Genomic DNA, 18,715 nt, shown 5'->3' with positions numbered 1-18,715 from the left:
CGAAATAGAACTGACATCTACAGTCCCGCAGAAAATGCAGGAACCAGGGTGTCTGCTGCCTTATGTTTCCTAGCTGCTTGTCTCCCTTCCTGCCTCAACCTCCCCTGGATCATGAGCCACCTCAGGTAGAAGGTAGGCTTGTTCATTTTCAAGGGCCAGTGGACCTAGTCTCTGATTGTAAAGACGTGGCGGGTGTCCTATAAACCTCTACTAAATACAGAATAGGAAGAGATGGTCAAAGGCAGAGAAGTAAAATGATCAAAAACGGCTTCTTCTTTAAAAAAAATACTCTGAAATCAACTGGCAGTTCTCGGCAAATGCCTTCATGCAATGGGGTTGAAAATTAACTCAGCAAGGGGCATTTTCTTCAGTGGCTTTTCTCAATGCAAGAAGCTGGTCAGTTTAAAAAAAAAAAAAAAAGAAAAAGAAAAAGAAAAGAAAAGCAGCCCTACCCTATGGGCTGCATTAAATGAAAATCATGCTGGGAACAAGCAGATACCATAATTAATTTGGATATCATGCTCCTGTGCCAGCTTTTAAGCTTGTAGGTTAAAATCAGTAATACCAAAGATTTAAAATCCAAAAATTATGGAAAATTGTGGAAAATTAACAATCCAACGAGCTTTTATTGAAAATTTACCAAGGAGCAGGCCCTAGACGAGGTGAAAGGATAAGAAGGCATGGTCTATGTTTGTCTTCTCGGGTGTTAGTGGGTGGGGGGCACAGTGAGAAGGAGAGAAAGGATGAATTTAATAAGGATGGCATGAGGACTGGGGAGATGGTGGATGGAGACTGGGGACACAAGAAGGGGCAGCCTGGGGGTAAAGCTGACGAATTCTGTCTTCAGCCCCTACCATCACTGGCTAAACATTACACCATGAGCCCAGATAGTCCAAGAAGAGAAGATCCTTCCCAGAAAGTAGGTCATTTGCAAATAGGACAGAGGCACAAATCACTCATGAAGAGTTTTGAGGGATCATGACAACCATGCAGATTCTAATCTGGATTGGTCCATGGGGAAAGTGCACTGCAGATTTTGTTAAGGAAGTGTATGGCTTTAAATACATTTAATAACAGAAATTTCTTGCCTCAATAAGCAGCTAAAAATGGTTTGCAATTAACTTTGCAAAGCACTACAATTTACATTATAAGTACTTTGTTTAAACGTAAGTGGATATTTTTAAAGTACTTGAAAAGTTTTTTGAAAAAAGTATTTAAAAACTAAGGCAGACAATCTTATTTACATCACAAACTTGCATAGCAAGGCTTTTTCCTCAAGATGGCATGCGTAATGAGTAAGCAACAGCCATTTCTCCGAAGTGTCAGCATCTTCGATGCAAATAGTGGCTCAGTATATTTGCCATTTGATCACGAAACAGGACTCCTTAAGGTCTGAACTAATGAGGTCGCAGAGTCGGGCTGGAGCCTCTGTAGCAGGTGCGTGCCACCCGCAAGAAAGCAGTCAGGCGTAGCTCTGGTTGTGGCATCAAGGTTTACGAAGTTACAGCAGAACAGCTGGGGAAAAGGAGAAGTGATCGACACTTGAGAGAGGGGCCAGGGTTTGCTGTTCTAATTCAGGGCCACGTGGGCCCCCGTGGGAGCAGAGTTTAGGAGTTTTAGAAGTCTGACCTTGCCAGACGAAGGCCTGCTGCTGAAAGATAAATTCATTGCCCCGGCAGTTTCAAAGATAGAGATGAGAAAGAAAAATTGGTAAATCTTTCCTTCTTGCAGTTTTTCTACTGTGGAAGTTCCAGAGCCCGGGTCAGAGAGAGCTCAGCTACTAGGGGGTGTGGGAAGAAGATGTCAGCCAGCCCGACCTGCCTCCCAACCGTCCTGGTCAGCAAGGTTGCCAACCGGGCCTCCCGCTTTCTGTCCCCCGTGGCCAACCAAGACCCTGGCACACCAGCAAACAGAGGAGTGGTGTCCTACTGGCGGGCGCCACGACCACAGACAAGAAGAGAGAGGACATCATGGAGGCTCCGCTCAGGAGCCTCCTCTCTGGAGGAGGACAGTGCCCCATGCTCAGCTGGCTGGATCAGATTGATGAACACTGATGGATTCAGTGGCCCACCAGGAGGACTGGTGAATGATAGAACTTAAACATCAGGAAAATGTCAAGTTTCTCACTTAGAAAAGTAACCCATTTTGGTATATGTTATCTTCCAGTCATATATGAAAGACAGGAGAGGGGAGGGACAGAGGAAGAGAGAGGGGGAGAAAGAGAGAAGGAATGAATGAATGAATGAATGATGGGGAAAATTTTGCATCCTGCTTTTTTCCCAACACTCTTGTATTTCCCCATGTCATTAAATAAATTTTTCAGTTAAAAAAAATCGAGGTTTTAGAAGTCCAGGTTTTGACTGCAATGGCACTTGCATTTACAAGCTCCTTCTGCCGTTTCTGGGAGACTGAAGGTTTGCAGGCTGTAGCCCCAGAGGCACCTGCCCCATTGGCACCGTATGTCCACTGATAATCTGTAGGTCAGAGGCTTCTGGCCTAATGAGCAGGCACATTTCACTGTCACGAGTGGACATTCTGACTGTTGAGAACCCACCGAGGTAGCTCCAGATCACATTCCCCGCTCCACCTGTTTCGAGGCCTCTGTTGTCTTTTCCCCAGCTCCACCCCTAGCTCACCTCCCTAGCTCACCTCTGTGCCCTTCTCAGAGCTCTATGCAAATATGCATCAGCCACGGTCCCCTCACTGGGAAACACTACCCTGGAATCACTATAAGCGCAGAAACTAGGAGGGACTGTCCTTATCCTCAAGGACATTTGAAGGTCAGAACTAGCGGCAAAGCAGGCCGAAAATCTGGATCTGGCTCCCTGGGCAGTGTGCTTCTGATCATACCATGGCCAAAGAGAAGCAACAAAAATCTAAGGGTCAAAATCAGGGTGAGGGCCAGGTGGGGAGGAGAGAAGGAGAGAAGAGAATAAATACCCGCTTGGCATCACAGTAGCGAAGTCCAAAAGCATGAAACTGAGGGAAGAAAGTTGGCCTGACCCCGATGATCTGGGTGTAGAGCTCTGCGGGCCGGGACATGGCTGGTGTGCCGGACAGCAGGATCACTCTCTTCGCAACCTGGAGGACAGAGAGCCAAAGGTGCTGAGAGCACACAGACGAGCACATAGGGAATATCCCAAATGTCTTGCTGGGATCAGAGCTGGATGCCCCACCCCCTGGAATGTTGTACCCCTGAGAGCACCGTCACTACCTGGGCACCCTGACCGCTGGCAGTTCTCCAGTTTACTCCTCTGGAAACCCAGGGAGATCTAGTTCCCAAAGACACTACAGGTTGGTCTCACTCCAGATTCCAGTGTGGCCCATACCTGGGAAATCTAAGCAGAGGTACTGTGGCCAGAGAAGAGGAGCATGTTCTGAGAACCTCACGGTGTGACTCATGTAAACAGTTGGGACACCACCGCCTAGGCTGCCCTTGTCACAAGTCCCTACATCAGGACTTAGCACGTTATACTGAATTCCACCTTTTCCGTCTCCCTTCCTAGACTACAAGTGTCTTGAGATCAGAGCTGTGTTCATCTTTACCTTCTGTAGCATGGTGCCTGCGACAAGGTAAGCAATCAGCAAATGTTCACTGTAGGCTGGAAACTATACAGCTAACCAGGGTCCCTAGGAAGATAGAATTAACTCAAAGAATTCAGCATTGGAAGAGGAAGTGGGACTGGTGGAGAGAGCAACAGCTCTGACCCTCTCCTAGAGGGAATCTCTGATATCCAAGTTGAACTCCCTGGTCAGATAATGACACTGAGGACCAACCCCTTCTCATGGCCACGAGAAAAAGTCAGGGGCACCAGCACACACAAGCCTCTACCCGATTTTCTTTGGAGGGAAAAAAGACAGTCACTAACTCAGCTGCACAATGCTTTGAGCCCAGGGCTCCCTGACTTCACTCATTTTGCAGTTAATAAGGACTTTATAAAGCAGGACCTATGTCCATTTACCCTAAATTCAGCCCAGGTCTGCAGCAGCCTGCTCAGCAGTGCAGAGGATAGAAATAAATGGTGGATTCCAATGATGGACTCCGGGTTCCTCATAGGCCTGACACCAGGTTAACCCGAGGAGACGTGACCGAAATACCCACGTCTTACTAAGGTGGGAAAGAGGATGAGAATAAAGGAGACACTCCCACTGTATTAGGCCACGGAATGGCCCCAAATTCCTGGAGGTAAAAGTCCACCTGGGCCCTGGGAAGGAAGCCTACCAGGGAGCTCAGTTGTCTAGAAACACCTTGTTAACCACTGTAACCTTGAGTTAACAAGGGGAGCATAAGGCAATGGCATGCAATAAATTACCAAGTGGAGGAAATTAGGTTTTCAAATGGATAAGCTGCCTCATAAAAATAAATAAATAAAGGTACAACACAGGGAAGAAAAATGATTCTTTGTAAATATACAGTATATACAACTCTCAAGATGCACTTTTGCCCTCTCAGTGATTGCCAATACCTAATTCCATTATGACAGGAGAGCTATGAATTTCTCCAGCTATAATTTTCCACAGTTCAATTACCCAGGCTCCTAATTTCCTGCACGGTTTAATGCAGACTCATTAAAATAACAATGAGCTTCTTGAATGACGTCTGTAGCATCACTTGCCTTGGCTCAAGACCATTTCAATGAAATGGGGAAAATGAGAAGTCTTATCAGTAAGAGAAAATCGCCCTATCATCCCAAACCTAATGCCCACATTGCCGCTGTTGTCCTGGGATGGAGCCTGGGCAGAGACAGCTCACAGATCAGGTGATGGAAAATAACTCCCAGGTTCTCGGTTGGGTATTTACAGGACGGAGTTAATTCAGAGCCCATTCTCCCAAATACTGTCCAGACAAGCGGTGATGACACCGTCGAAAATGGACATTTGTGGGTGTTTAAAAAGCAGAGGCAGCATTATGGAGGAAGAGAAAGGCCAGCTCTGAAAAGAAGGCAGAAGAGCGTCTTATCTGTTCTGGAATGATTTAGCCTGCTCCCTGTCAACACTGTCACCCATGCAGCCTTTAATCCTGCCCAACTGCACAGGATTTATGGGTCACCCTCCACCTCGGAGAGCCTCCAATTTAGGAAAACAGAAATGAATAAAACTAGATACATCAACACTAAACTGAACACTTCAGAGTCAACTCCTCCGGCTAACGAAAGAGAATGGCACCCAAGAAACCCATAGTGGAGCAACGTAAAAAAATAATTTCTTTGTGATGTCTGAGAGAAATTTTGTCATAGGAACAGACACTGCAGGGGCAGATCACCTTCAAAGACCGAAGTACCATACGTCATGGCCAAAGCCTGGCTAAAAATCCATCAAAAGGGAACAAATCTATTACGATAGATTTATACAATACTCTTTGTAAGAATGAGGCCGAGTCATCTGAAATGAGGTGGGATGATTTCTAAGACATACTATTATGAGAAAAAAGGTAGGAGCAAAACAGTGGTTGTACAACACTCTAGGGAGGGAGGAAAGAAACACACGCACCCATGCTTACCTCAGCACAGACTAAATTTTACGAGTAAACCCGAGAGTCTGGTAACTCTGGCTACCTTTGGGGACAGAAATCAAGGAGTCAGGGGCCCAGAGGTGGGAGAGTTACTTTTCACCATACGCACTTTTGAATATATCATCTACTTAAACTCCTTTAATGAGAAAGGAAAAGGAAAAAGCTCATACATTTTAGGCCACTACTCTCACCTCATCTAACCAATCAACAGAAATGTAAAAGGAGGGACACCTGGGTGGTTCAGTGGTGGAGCGTCTGCCTTCGGCTCAGGTCGTGAACCTGGGGTCCTGGGATCGAGTCCTGCATCAGGCTCCCTGCATGAAGCCTGCTTCTCCCTCTGCCTGTGTCTCTGCCTCTCTCTGTGTGTCTCTCATGAATAAATACGTAAAATCTTAAAAAAAAAAAAATTAAAAGGACTCTACTCACAGAAAAAGAGAAATTGCTATTCATTAGGGAGGGATGGTGGGATTCTGAGGGCTTTTTCCCTCTAAAGAAATAACTGAACATTGGTCTGACAATAAAAAGCACTATAAATCAAAGACAAACTCAAACACATACCTCACTGCTCTAAAGCAAGAGATTGACAACCTTCAAGTTAGAGTCTCATGGAAAGGACTGTGGGATTTGGGTCAAGCGGGAATAAAGACCGTTATGCCTGGCCACACTGGCCTTCAGAAGCAACCATTGAAAAGTGAAATTCTGACCCAGTAACTCTGTGTAGGAATTTGTCCTAACAGGTCAAAGTACACAAGGTACAAGTACATGATGATGGTCACCTGCAGAATTATCTCTAAGAGCAAAACGATGTCCAACAGTAAGGGTTAAATTATGGGATGCGCCCATTTGCCAGAAGGATCTAGAGTCATTAAAAATTATGACTTTGCCCTACAACGGACATGTTAACGGTGGTTTTTCTCTGTTGAAGGGAATTAAGGTGATTCGAATCTTGTTCTTTTAGCTTTCTGTCTTGCCTCCTTTAACACATGTGTACATCAAAAATATAACTACCTTGCTTAGTCACTCAAACCAATAGTGCTGTGGGGGAAGAAAGATGTCACACTTCCCAGGGAATAACGACACCATGTTTTCTACAACCTAAGCCACACGCGCCCCGCGTGTGCCTGCTGTCATTGCTCACGAGCCCCACATTTCCGGCAAACGATCTGACGTGGCTATCTCACACACTGTAGGATATAACCTAATTACCTATCATGCACGTTTGCCGAACGTGTCTCGAGATTTTAATTATGAGACTACAGTTCTAGGAGATGTGCTGGTTAGAGGAACAATCAAGTGGTACTAAATTAGGCCCTTATGTGGCTTTTCAAAGGCATATTTTACTTCTTTCAATTTTCCTCTTGTTCTGAAAATATTTAGATTCACCTTCTTGGAGTATCTAGATCAGTGGTTCTGATCAGAGATGGGGAGGAGTGATCTGCCCCTCCCAGGGCATGTTTGGCAACGACTGGAGGTAATATCGGTTGTCACTACTGGTGGGATCAACTGGCAATTAGTGTGTAGAGGCCAGGGATGCCACAAAACCTCCTACGGCACACACAGGACGGCTCTGCACAGCAAAGAATGACCCAGCTCAAAGTGTCAGTAGTGCTGAGACTGAGAGACTCTCATCTAGATGAAAATACAGCAGAGGGATGAAAGGTCATAATGAAAGTGCATAATGCCTCAGCCCCACCTCCAAACTTACCACCAGTCCAGAATCCTGTGAAGTGAACATTACAGATAAGAGGGACTTCAAGACACCTCCACAAACAGCAGGCTCTGTTTGTGGGTCCTATCTTTAAGTGTTAACTCATCCAAGTCCTATAGCAAACGCAAAGTAATCTATGCTAGTTAACAGCTTAAATATTTCTCTTAAATGTGTCAATTTGAAATATCCCCATACTAAAGACAGAAATACTGCTTTAGGGCAACCCTGGTGGCTCAGTGGTTTAGCGCAGCCTTCAGCCCAGGAAGTGATCCTGGAGACCTGGGATTGAGTCGGGCAGATGGTTGCTCAGAAGCTTTCCTACTGGGGAGCCTGTGTGGCCTCAGTTAAGTGTCTGCCTTCCACTCAGGTCATAATCCCCAGGTCCTGGGGATCAGGTCCTGGGATGGAGCCCTGCATCGGGCTCCCTGCTCAGTGGGTGCGTGCTTCTCCCTCTCCCTCTGCCCCTCCCCCTGCTCATGCTCTCTTTTTCGCTCTCTAATAAAGAAAACCTTTTTTCCCATCTTCTTTAAAAAGAAGTTTTCCTACTGTACCTGTAATGATACAGCCTATCTATTGCACAGCTTCTTCTGTCTAAGCAATCAGGGGCACAGATTTAATCCTAACACATACCTCACTGCTCTAAAGCAAGAGATTGACAACCTTCAAGTTAGGGTCTCATGGAAAGGACTGTGGGATTCGGGTCAACCGGGAGGGAATAAAGACGGTTATGCCTGGCCACACTGGCCTTCAGAAGCAACCATTGAAAAGTGACATTTTGACCCAGTAACTCTGTGTAGGAATTTGTCCTAGTATTAGGACATTACAGTATGGCTGTAATACTAGAACCGCAGTACAAAGATCTGTTAACATGTTTCAAAAGAAAATATATTGCAGCTTCCCAAAAGAAGGGTCATTGCCCTGGGAAGAAACATTTAAGTGTGTCCATAAATATTTACAGGTAATGTGAGCAGAGGATCAGGATTTTTAAGTTTGGAGCACAGGGCATAATCCTGCTTTGGAAGACACATCCTGTTACTTGTTATTCTTAAGACAAAACAAAACTTGAAACGAGCAGACAGTTGTGCTTTATGAGGAGTTGGAAAAATTAAGTTAATTTTCGAATGTTAGGACGCCTGGGTGTCTCAGAGGTTGAGCATCTGCTTTCGGCCCGGCATGACCCCAGGGTCCTGGGATCCAGTCCCACATCGGGCTCCCTGCATGGAGCCTGCTTCTTCCTCTGCCTGTGTCTCTCCCTCTCTCTGTGTCTTTCATAAATAAATAAAATTAAAACAAAAAAATTTCTCAAGTGTTAATAAGTTTCACCAGCATTTAGCATATTTGTTTTCCCTAGTTTAAGTACAATTTAAAGCTTCCTTTTAAGCAACAAATGCTGCAGTTGGAAAGTGCTGGCACAACACAAAGGCTGCTTTAATAAAGCACAAGACAAACATATACTTTTGTTTGCTCAGTCTACATAAACCAAAGTAGATTCTCCCCTGTGGGAGATTTCTATCTGGTTATAAGAGAAAAAGCTACTTCCTAATAGTACTAGTTTCCCCCAATATTAAAAAAAAGCTCACCATAGAAAAATGGAAGGAAATTTGGGGGCCTCCCACTGTCTGGGATAGGAGGGCTGGGAGTGTGGGCCAAGCTACACTATGTCCACATCCTGCCTGCTCTGAAGCCAGGGCTCAACCAGAGCGGTCAGGCCTCAGTTGAGACCATCACAGTATGGGGTGTGGATGGCTGACCCTCTCGTTAGCAAAACAGGCTTAGGGTGGCCCCCGGGAAAGGGCATCAGCTTCGGAGGCACACCTCAGCTTTCCCAACGCTTCTTGAGGATACCCGATGGCCTGGTCCCAAGCCTGGATGGCTCATCTCCCTTGGTTCTTAGCACCATGAGAGCTCTGCCCCGACCAGTGACTGAGAAGACAGGTGGTTTCTCCTGAGCTGTTCAGAGGGCATGCTGCTGGCGGCTCCCCTCTGCCTTGTCCAGGAGCCCGAGGAGGACCTACAGGGCAGTCCCCATCCAGCCTGTGACCTTCAATATTCAATAGGCCTTCATCTTTGCGAGACAGAAATGATTGCCTCAAGCACCAGTTCCTTAGCAGAAGTTAGAGAAAAACGAGCCTGGCACTGGAGGCCTACCTTCAACGGCCGACGTCAATGCCTGGACCCTGTGCAAGATACAGCAGGACCCCAAGGCCGAGTGCGCTCAAGCTCCCAGCCTATTCTCCACAGGACTCACCTTGAGGAGGGGCATGGCTGCGCGGCAGCGGGCAGTCTTTATATTCTTGAGGAAGTGAGACTCATCCTGAAAAGAAACAGTGACACAGGTGAACAAGGCCAAATCCTGAATGGAGACAGAGCCCATGTGAAGCTTGACCCTGGCACGGCATCACATTGAGGACGCCTCCCTTAGCAGTTTCTTGTTCAAGGAGACAGCTGTGGGCCTTGGTGAGGACCCAGATTCTGGTGCTGCTTCCCCATGTATTCTGGGCGAGTCATCTTTACAGGACAGTTTTCTAACTGCTAAGCAGGATTAGGGACTCTCTGCCCGGCTCCCCTCTCAGGTGGCACTGAACGAACTGCTGAGGGGTGGTTTACTGGTCAGCAAGATGCGCCTCACGTCGCGTGATGCCAGAGCGACTGTCAGGTTTACAACATGGAGTTTGATTTATTTATAGCTCTGCATTCTAGCATAAGTAAACTAGAATATGTCATATTTTCTGCTCTTTTTTTTAAAAAAAAAAGATTTTATCTTTTTTTAAGATTTATTTATTTGGGAAAGAAAGAGTGTGCAAGAAGGGGGGAAGGGCAGAAGGGGAGGGAGAGAGAAACTCAAGCAGATTCCATGCTGAGTGTGGAGCCCGATGCGGGGCTCGATCTTACGACCCTAAGAGCAGACCTGAGCCGAAAACAAGACTGTGCCACCCGGTGCCCCAAAGTTTTACTTTTAAGTAATCTCTACACCCAACATGGGGTGCAAACTCACAATCCTGAAATCAAGAGTCACATGCTCTACCAACTGAGCCAGTCAGGTACCCATATCGTATTTTCTAAAGCCAAATGAATAACTAATACAATCTTAGTATCTGGGGCAGAAATTTCTATTTTGGTACACATTCAAATTACTTGCTCCATACCTGAGCAACTATGGCTCTATAGTGCTAGTTTCTCCATAAATAAAATGGGTAAAACACCACTACCTAACTTGTCAGGTTGCTCTAAGTCTTACTGGGCTAGAACACACATAAAGCCCTTCGAACAGTCCTGCCACTTAACTCAGCACTCAGTGGTATTGGCCACCCCACGATGGAGATCCCAGGGGATCCCGGCTCTATCTCTAGAGATGATCTGTAAGAAACCTCCCGTTCCATTTCAGCTATGATGAACCAAGACAGACCTCAAAAGCACAATGGAGGGCAGTGCAAGATGAACCCACAAATGTCAGAGAATCTACTCCTGGAAACCCAGGGTGTAACACTCGTACTCCTGTCTGACGATGAGCCCACATGACAGCCAGGAAGGAAAGGGTTTATAGTGAGAAACAGCAGGAAGAACAGAGGATGCGGAAGGGAATGGATCCTTTCAACCAATGGGCTAAAATGTACCATTATTATAACTAACCACAAGGAATGGCTTACACGTGAATTCTCTTAGACACCTTAGAGCTGACACTTTATTCCTTCCTATAACGTTTCTCTGAAGTCAGAAGACAAGGCTCTTAAATAACTGAAGACAAACCAACATGGGTGGTGAGCAGCTTGCCAAAAATCATATGGCAGGTTGCAGTGTTGAGTCAGAAACAGAAGCACATGAATTCCAAAGCCAGATGCAGTCCAGCTTTGATCAATGACGCCCCATCCTGCTGGCTTCACGCCTGTGGGCAAATCATGGGACACCACTCTCCTCGTCAGTTCCAGCAGTGGTGAAATGGGACATAATGTCTGCCTTAGGGGCCACTGGGACGATGGGCAATTACATCTAATGTACCTGACACAGGAGAGCACTCAAGAAACGACGGCATTATTCTTCCTACATGCTGTAGAACCATCACCATCATCCCGGGGTACTTCTTTTCATGCTTTCATTTCACATGTATACTAACAGTTTTTCAAAGCACACTTGAATTTGTGCCAAACCAGAGATGACTCCCCCAAAGACTCATTACCCTTCCAGCTGTGGACACATATAAACATTTAAGTTTGTTTACGCTAAGAATAAGAACATGGTATGGTTCTCACATCCGAGTCATGAGACTAGATCATTGAGGCCAGCAACTGTGTCTTCTTCCCTTCTCTGAGCTCCCAATACTTGGTTCACACAACTGTGAAAGCACTAACGTGTATTCTAATTATCTACGCATGTTGTCTGTCCCGTGGGACTGTGGTGTCTCGGAGCACGGGGTGAACTTTCCTCCACACCCTCAGTGCACAGCACTGTACAGGGTGTGGGGCTGGTGCTCAACGGTTGGCCAGACACGTGGATGAACGAGCCTCCCCCTACAGCCAGCCCCGTGCTGAGAAAGCCCCAGGCTCTGCTGCAATCGTGTTGACTTTTCTGGGCCTCTTCAAAAACGCATTCCTTTCTCTCCTTTCTAGCTAAGATATGCACTGCACATTCTGAGCATCAGGATTTGGGAAGCCACTGTCAGCAGAGGATTCTGTTTTTAAGAGAAGGAAAAATACCACGGGCTTTTAAAATTCACATGTCTGAATAAAGAACCTTTCGTGTCATCCAAAGGCACTGGGTTCCCATTTTTCCAAGAGGAAAAACCAGGATAAACCTCCACTGAAAATCATCCACTGTGCTCTGTGGCCCTGAATGTCTATTAGTGGTGACCTGTACCAGGGGTCGGGGGGCTGCATGCCTTTTCCTAATCTTTATTTGTAAGCCAGGTTTATTATTTATTTTAATTAAATAATAATCTTTATTTGTAAGCCTGAGTTCCGCCAGCTGGCTGCCACCAGGTCTCTCTGGACTTTCCTTACAGACGACTTGAGTAATGAAAAGAAGGGAAGCCAGTTAAATGAAAGATATTGTTATACCTGGGAGCAGAACTTGAGTAAAGCCTACTTAAGGAAAACAAAACAAAATTCAACTAAAAAAAAAAAAAAAAAAAAAAGGGCAGCCAGGGTGGCGCAGCGGTTTAGCGCCGCCTGCAGCCCAGGGTGTGATCCTGGAGACCCTGGATCGAGTCCCACATCAGGCTCTCTCTGTATGATGCCTGCTTCTCCTCTGCCTCTCTCTCTCTGTCTCTATGAATGAATAAATAAAATCTAAAAAAAAAAAAAAAAAATTCAACTAGAGTGAAAAGTACAGCTGGCCCTTGGATGCCACAGGGGCTAGGGGTGCGCAGCCCCCCAATCTTGTGCAGTCAGAAGTCTGCACATACTTTTGATTCCCTCAAAATTTAACTCCTCACCCAGCAGCCTTACTGATAACTCAGTCAATTAACGCGTATTTTGTATGTTATAGGATTACTTACTGTATTCTTCCAATAAAGTAAGCTAGAGAAAAATTGTGAAGAAAATCATAAGGAAAACACATTTACTGTACTGTGCCATATTTATTGAAAAAAAAAAAAAAACTTGCCTATGAGTGGGCCCATGCAGTTCAAACCCATGATGGTCAAGGGTCAGCTCTACTTTTTTGGGGTGGGGGAGGAGGGAGTGTCTTTATATTGGTTGGGGAAGAAAAACTTCCTATTTGAACTGTGTGCCTGAGCCACTTGGACAAGAGGGCACTGGATGAAGGTACATGCCGCTGCTGTCCAGGCCGGCGGACCGGATGTCCACGCTGGCCTCCAGTCATGACCTCACGCTGGAGAGACGGGCTGCAAACCCCCAGCTCAGGCCTATAAATGCCACTTTTCAAAGAGCTCCCCGGGAGATTCTAATATGCAGCCGGGATGGAGAACTGCTATTTGAGATGAGTGAAATGTCGGTTTCCAGCAAGATAAAGACAGTGATTTTCTATTCTCCTAGAAACAGAGGGAGGCTCCGGGAGATCACGGACATGAAAGTTCTCAGGGCTTTTAAGAAGAAAGTTTCCCCAGAGACGAAGTACTTAAAGACTTTGCCAAGTCACTTACGATGATGACAACTTTAAAAGGGGTTTTTAGCTGTTTTTCTAACTTGCTCAGAAGGTCAAAACTGACAATGTTGACCAAGCCAGCTGTCAGGCGGTCCTTGCCGGTCACCACGACATTGATGCGCTCCGGGCTCAGAGATGGCAGCCACCGAAGGAAGGCCTGGGGAGGACAGGGGAGAATGAAACCTGGGGGATGCGGCCGGCAGCGGCCAGCTGAGACCCCAGCCCGCCCACCAACGGCACAATCTCAGTGGACAACGTGAATGCCCCCCAAGAAGCGAACTCGGCGCCTTTCTCTCCACATCCGCTGTATTTGCTGGTGCCCTTGGGCCCACGAACAGTGATCACCTCCACTGCGCTCCCACCATCCGCTCCTTCACTTTCCACTCACACGACACTGGCTGCCTCTAAGCAGGCGCGTGTTGGCAGTCACTGTGGTGTCTGGATCTCAGGACTCAAATCTCCAACAGACGCTGCAAGTTTCTGCAGCGAGAGAATGACTCTTTCCAAGAGGAAGTTTATAAAGGAATTTTTAGCAATCCCGGGAGATACCAAAGATACTGATAATGACAAAGGTACGTATTGCCTGCTCTCTCCAGACATCGTGCCATCCCTAGCCCAAGCCAGGGCCTAGAGCCAATGCAAGGCCACCAGGTGCCCGTGTGTCAGCGGCTGGGTCCCCGGGCTCACATTCTGGTGATGGCAAGGCCTGGTTCTTCCTCCAGTTTCGGTCCTGCTCATAACTGACTACCTGATTTTTTTTTTTTTTTTTTTTTGAGATTTTCTGAGGGTGCTGTGGGAACCTAACACACACCAAATAAATATGTGTTCAACTGTTTGCTTCTGGAGGCAGGGGCGGAATTCAGGTCACAAGGACAGGAAAAAAAAATGAGGTATTGTTATGATGCACATTTTTACAGTTTTGCTTTCTCTTTAGCTGGAAGGGCATGGCCCGGCACCAGGCTGACCAGCTACAGGCAGAGTCACCTCTTCTCCACAAGTGGCTAGGGTGAGGGCTTAGTAAGAAGCCAACGTGTGAGGCGACAGACAGCTGCTGTGAGTAGCAGAGAGCTGGGAAAAGCTACAGACGGTGAATGAGGTCTCCTCTCTCCACCAAGTTTGCTTCTAGGTGTGTTTATTGATCTCACAGGACAACTCTGACCCCTGGATTTATGATAAACAAAGCTCACGGCCAAATGCTAACAGAGTGTTCACGTCCGGTTCCTCAGCCATAAAGGTACCTGGTTGACAGTGAGCATCCTGCCCACGCCACCATCTGCAGGGTAACAAACCCTGAGCCAACCACTCAGGAGATGCCCCTTCAAGGTCCTATAATGCTTCCAACTGCCAGTGAGCCTGCTGCTTCCCCTCACTGAGGTTCGGTCTGTCATCTGTAAGTGGGGTTAACGTTGACTGTGTCTCCTCGCACAGCTGCTGCAGGATTCAGGGAAATAAAGGAGGCAGTCATTTTGGAACATGAGTGTGCTACAGGTGAGGGGTGTTAGCGGCAGGGGCACACGAGGTGCTCAGGAAGCGTCTGCTGCCAGATGGAGGCAAGTCTGAGCTCATAACGCCTCTTCCCTAAAGGTATAACCCGATTCTAGTTCAGAAAACCAGGCGCCTGGCCTTAGAAGGCCACCTCCTCTCCCTTCCTCCTTCAGCTGACCCGGGATCTTTTAAAGCTCCCCGGGCCCATCCCCAAGTTGTTATCTGATTGCTTCGATGCTGAGGACACTTCCTGAAAATCACCACAGACAGAGAACTGACCTGCTCCCAGGTGAAGCGCACAGATGATGGTACCACCACCAGGAGCGGCCACTCCTTCTGGTAATAGGCCGCAATGCAGATGGCTTGGATGGTCTTCCCCAGGCCCATGTCGTCAGCAAGCAGCAGGCGGCCTCTCTTCGCTATTGCAAAACTGAAAGCAGACAAGGGGAGGACAGTGGCATGGCAGATCTATCGGGGGCGGTGGCTAACCCGCCATCAGGCCACCATGTAAAGCGATACGCGTCACTGGATGTGGGCCACCGCAGTATGCGCCACAGGCCCTGCTCCCCCAGAGAGAGAAGACAGGAGCCAATTAGGGGACGGCATTACAGTAATATTAATAACACCGAAGAGTCAAAATAGGGACAATGTGGAACGGTGGTCAAAAGGCAGAGAGGCTCTAGAAGACAGCCGGGTCACAGAAGCCAAGGGAGGAAGCTTCCAAGAGAGGCGCCCCCCTCAGCCCAGGGCAGATGAGACCTGGGACAGTAAGAGAGGGGCAGGCTGGCAAACAGCCCCTGAATAGGGCCTGGGAGGGGCGCCCTGGTTCACCTGAGAGGTTGGCCTGGAGGGGAAGGGAAGAAAGATGGTGGCATCGAAATCAGGTTTTCTCGAGGTCAGAGAGGACATTTATGCACAGGGGCAAAGAGAAGGAGCAGGCCATGACAGAGGACACCACAGAAGCAGACAGGCCGAGGGGACGACAGTGCCAGGGTGTCTACCAGGGAGCACCAGCCTCAGCGGCTTCTCCACCAGCAGCCCTCAGGGTCCCTCAGGCCTCCAGCGCGACAACTCCTGCTGATGCCTTGGGAAGAAGAGCACGTTCTTCTACTCTCCGGATGCCCGACTGGCCTGGGGGGCATCCCAGGTCCATGCTTTGCAGCTGGAGTGATCTCACACCCCCCCCCCCCCCCCGGTGCCTCAGCTGTGAGATGGGAATAAAAGGCCCTGCCCCGGAGGCTGTCGTCAGGGTTGAACAGAGTTCACGTGTAAAGAAGGCACTGACAGCAGTGCCTGGCACCTTCCTAAGTGCTGGGGAAGTGTTTCTCTTATAACCACTATTCCAGAAGAAGAGAAAAATAATCAAGATGAACACTAAAGACGACTTGCTTGACTCACAAATGAATCAGTGAAAAGGGAAAAGGATCCCAAGTGCCAGACGTCTGGTCTCTTGCTCCAAACACCAGCCCTCTTTCATGTGAATTCTGGAAAAACTGATCATTTGCTCAGAAACCTGCCAATAAGCCCATCAACTAGCTCTTTTTCTTTCCTTCTCACAGAGCCAAGGCTGCAAGTCCAGCCTCTGATTGGCACTGGGTATGGCTGACGACCATTCCAGGCTGCATGGTCCTGAGTTGCCTGGAAGTGGCATTCCTGCCCTTCCAAAGCCAGCGCTCAGCAAAGGTGGAAAAGTGAGTGGCGCGCCTACAGGTGGCAAGAGCCAGCTTTCCCAGGCTACGCAGACAACACACGTCATGCCATGACACCGCTCTACCCCTCAGCGGCCACGGTGGCCTACCGGGGGAGCAGCTTCCCCTCCACACCCCCCGGGGCCACGGCCACGATATGCCTTCAGTGGCACAGAAGGGAGCCCAGTGAGGTGCCACCCCACTTCTCTGACAGATCCGGCCTCTTCTTGCCACACCTGCTTTGGTTAAATCTTCTGGACTACTTCCATGTCCAACCCTCCACACAGATGGCTGGGGAAGGCAAGGGTGAAAAGATTCACTTTTTTAACCTCACTTTTGAGTTTACAAAACTGACGGCCAGGGCGGCAGGGGCACCTAAGCAACAAGCCATGGAGAGGACCTGCTTCAGCCATTCACAATGTCCCTATGGTTTGGTCCATCCGGGCAATCTCAAAGCAGAACAGATCCTTGAATTTCGTGATCTTTCCTTTTGTCCCTGCCTTGAAGTAGCCCAACCAAGGGACAAAGTGGCCAAAAATGGGAACACAGGAAACGCCTCCATAACAAAGAAACACAGAGCTGGTATAACAGAAGTCCTGCACTCCTCATCACAAAACATGGATTTCAGCTCCAGTTCCACTCCTGGAAGCTGAGTGGCTTCAGGCAGATGACTGCCTTCCTGGGTCACCTGTTAAAAGGGACCTTTTAGATATTAGAGGAACTGGATTTATACCAACGAGATTTTGCTCCCTAAATTTAAGGGTGTTTTCACTGTAGGTCTGTCTTATAAAACCAACATGGAACTGACAGCCCTTTTTCCTCAACACCAAAATCCTCCTCTTCAGAGAATGAAAGTCAAAATCTGGATTTAACTAGAAAGTTCTTGAGAAACACTGCAAGTACCACTAGCGTTTTAGAGCCATAGGGGAAAAGATGGAAGCTACTGGCCAGGCTCTGGTTCTGGCACACAGAACCAGACAGATAACAAAGCGTGTGATCGAAGACAGATGGAACTGGGAGGGAAACCGAGGGAAAGGGTGTGAGCAGAGCTGGGGCCACGGGAAGGCGGGGAGGTGTGACTGTGCCCAAGTCGCGGAACACAATCCTGTCAGAGACAGCCTTTCCCAACCCTCAGGAGCAGGTGGCCTGTGGGCAGGCTGTCTCTCCGTTCACCGGGTCCCTTCCCCCGAGGCCATAGCCCCAACCACACGCCGAATGACAGATGAAGCTCTTACTGTCTCTGGACGGCCATCCCGACCGCCTCTTTCCTCTCCTTGACCGCCAGTATTTTCATTAAAAGGCAAGTTCAAACCTGTCATTTGGCCTCTCCCAAGAAGCTCTGGAGAACAGGACAGGTCACCACATGGGCTTCTCTTTTGTTTATAAGACCACCCTGACTTTCTTGGAAAACCCTCACCTCCCACTCTCAGTTCAAGTAACTCAGTGGGGGGGGGGGGGGGGGAGCTATCAGCTGGCGCCAGGGGTGGGCCTGTCACCCAGTCTCACCAGTTAGACCCCGAGCCCCCAGGCCACAACAACTGGTCCCAGCATTGGTGCCAGATTTCAGGTCCCACAGCGTGGGGCCCACCAGGTAAGAGATGCTTCCATTAGTCTGCTAAACTGATGGACGCAAGCCCTGGCCGCCACACCTGAGCACAGCAGGCTGAGAACAACGCAAACTGAAGAGAAATCCGAGCCGCCAGCGCGGAGACTTCTGATGAGATCTTTGGAGAGCCTTGGCTTTCTACCACACACACTGAACAATCTCTTTTCTTGAACCTGAGTTGGGTTTCTGCACACCTGCAATCCAGAGTCCTGATTAACTCACGGAATTTGAAATCATCAGGCTTTGCTTACAGCACACCTGGCTGTCTAATGCCCAGATGTATCTAAATGTCCAAGAGAGATGAGGGTTCTTAAAAGAGGGAGCATCTGAACCCAGTCTATACTGAATGATTGTGAGCCAAGGGGAAGACCAGAGAACCTACTTGACTCCTGCTCTCTGGAAGGGCAGCAGACTGGACACGAGCTTGGGGTCCACTCCAGAAAGGTCAGCCTCGGGGATGGGTTGTGTGAGGCAGGGAGACGTCTTCTCTAGCTGTGACGCGAACGCCAGGGTGAGGGTCTTGGGCAGAGGATCCAGCTGAACTTGTGGAAGGCAGCGCACCCTCTGGACTAGAAGGAAGGATAGACGTATGTGAACTGGAGGGACAGGCCCACGAG

General features: G+C 48.2%; 1 protein-coding gene across 5 annotated transcripts in view; it reads right to left on the bottom strand.

Annotated features, from left to right (window-relative positions):
• Positions 1 to 18,715, bottom strand: part of SMARCAL1 (SWI/SNF related, matrix associated, actin dependent regulator of chromatin, subfamily a like 1) — a 63,711-nt gene that overhangs the window by 30,023 nt on the left and 14,973 nt on the right. For all 5 annotated transcript variants that reach the window (XR_005985028.1, XR_005985026.1, XR_005985027.1 and 2 more), the window contains exons 6-10: positions 18,481 to 18,667; positions 15,084 to 15,234; positions 13,318 to 13,476; positions 9,469 to 9,534; positions 2,941 to 3,081 (exon numbers count right to left, since the gene is read on the bottom strand). Coding sequence is in view for 2 of the 5 variants with exons in the window: in XM_041737297.1 (XP_041593231.1) it covers positions 2,941 to 3,081; positions 9,469 to 9,534; positions 13,318 to 13,476; positions 15,084 to 15,234; positions 18,481 to 18,667 (704 nt within the window). In the remaining 3 variants the exon portion in view is untranslated. The remainder of the gene's footprint in view (positions 1 to 2,940; positions 3,082 to 9,468; positions 9,535 to 13,317; positions 13,477 to 15,083; positions 15,235 to 18,480; positions 18,668 to 18,715) is intronic.

This window comes from Vulpes lagopus, chromosome 22 (genome assembly GCF_018345385.1).
Source record: "Vulpes lagopus strain Blue_001 chromosome 22, ASM1834538v1, whole genome shotgun sequence".
NCBI lineage: Eukaryota > Metazoa > Chordata > Mammalia > Carnivora > Canidae > Vulpes > Vulpes lagopus.
The sequence above is the reverse complement of the archived record's forward strand: the minus strand, read 5'-3'. Positions and strand labels throughout refer to the sequence as shown.